This window comes from Aplysia californica, unplaced genomic scaffold (genome assembly GCF_000002075.1).
Source record: "Aplysia californica isolate F4 #8 unplaced genomic scaffold, AplCal3.0 scaffold00204, whole genome shotgun sequence".
Lineage (NCBI taxonomy): Eukaryota > Metazoa > Mollusca > Gastropoda > Aplysiida > Aplysiidae > Aplysia > Aplysia californica.
In genome coordinates this window covers 20595-22407 of record NW_004797474.1, presented here as the reverse complement: position 1 = coordinate 22407, position 1813 = coordinate 20595, and the positions used below count along the sequence as shown (strand labels likewise).

General features: G+C 44.8%; 1 protein-coding gene across 1 annotated transcript in view; it reads right to left on the bottom strand.

Annotated features, from left to right (window-relative positions):
- LOC101849697 overlaps positions 1–1813 on the bottom strand; it is a gene marked incomplete at its 3' end in the record, with an annotated part of 19200 nt that overhangs the window by 3561 nt on the left and 13826 nt on the right. The window contains 1 exon segment of the mRNA XM_013082994.2: positions 291–1274. Coding sequence (XP_012938448.1) covers positions 291–522 — 232 coding nt within the window.

The following is a 1813-nucleotide window of genomic DNA, read 5'->3' as shown; positions in this document are numbered from 1 at the left end:
TGACAGCAACAACAACAACAACAACAAGAATAAAATAACATCGGTGGCATCTCTTCGGAGAAGATTTAGGGAGGTTGGACTGCCTCACCCGCTACCCAAGGGAGGCGGTGGCCCTGGCGAATAGCACACTCTTCGGGGCTCCGAACATTTCGAACAGATAGGCTACCACACACACACAACAACAACAACAAACAAGCAAACAAACAAACAAATCTCCCCAAAACCAAAACCTACGATACAAACGAAAAACAAAACCCCAGCTTCTGAATAAGAAAAAAAACCACACAGACCTCCATCTCCGCCACAGTCCTCGTTCGCTGATTTAGGGTAGTGGATCGTCTTGCAGTTCGTGAACAGTCCCATGTGAGACTCAACCTTGAGGTTTGCCGGTGGGGGCATGGGGATCCGAAACTCGGCGGACAACCAGTACGGGCTCGCCATCCCGACCGTATACACCCCGGCCGAGGCGAGAGTGAGGACCACGATGAGTTTGAACAACGATGAAGGTGAGCCTTCTCCCATGGTGATTTGGTTTTCGGTTTTTTGGTTTATTGCTTTTTTGTGTGCTTTTTAAAATTGGTTTTTGTTTTTTTCTATTGGAGATCACGTAAGCTACTCTGCTATGTGAAGTTCGATGGTATCTTTTTAGCTCTTTTCACTGTCTTGAAAGATGAAACGCAACACTGTTCACAGAATGGCTGTAACCACACGAGTAATAACTGACTCAGATGGATTTTCCTCGATGAATATTTTTTTTCGAGTTGGTAGTTGTATGTAGCCTACTATGACTCTCTGTTCTCAAAATTCTGGAGGTGTAACTTGTCTGTTCTATTTTTCCCCTTCTGGTCTCAGGACTGAACAAACTCGACGTTCTGTAATTTTTTCAAGCAGAGCGAACTCTAGCACAATGAAGTTTCAGCAGGCCTGTGAAGTTTCAGTTACGACTATTTACCAAAAAAAAGTCGTGTGGCTATGTGAGTCCTTTTAAAGTTGCGTACAAGGATGTCACTGTAAGCCAACAGCAAACACTGAGTAACAAGAATAAAACGACTATTGAGAAGTATTTGAAACAGTGCCAAGCGAGGTTAGTTTTATAGTCTCCGGAAGTACAGAGCTGTATGCCCCTTGCACAGAAGTCGCTATGTAGACGCTCTAGTAGTACGGTAGGTCGTAAGCGTCTGTCCTTCAGGATGATCAAGGGCGATAACTCTCGAGCACAATCTCAAGGCCCTCGAAGATGGAGTGATCTAGCCCGTCCGTGTCCTTTGGAGTAGCTGGGAAAGAGAGAAAGTTACAGATAAGAGTTACCAAGTGCTTGCAAGGTGAACTGATATTACATACCTCACCTTACACAATAATGCCTCATTCATTCATTCAGTCATTGTGTAGGTTTAATGACCTTTTTGACACTGTACGTCAATCACGCCAGGACATGTACTAGCGGTCGGAGAGCTTCTTGAACAGGTCATTAAAAGTACGAATGGTATGGATCTAACGCCACTTTAAACATCGTAGGCGTGAGACAGGCAGCGTTTCTGAACTCAACATCCATCTGCGGTAGAACCGATAGAATGGGATAACTGCCTAGAACCTAACATAGTCCAAGTTCTAGAAAGCCCCATCAGAAAAGCGAGCCAGGGTCTTCTACTTCTGTGTCATGGTCCAACATGTCACAACAAAGCAATTGGCGCGCCTGAATGCAAGAGGCTCAGCACACTTTGTGGGATTTTGGTTATAAGCAGCTTTAAGAATTTGTTGCGGCCAAAACCTTTTCTTGAGTGTGTGTGTGTGTGTGTGTGTGTGTGTGTGTATG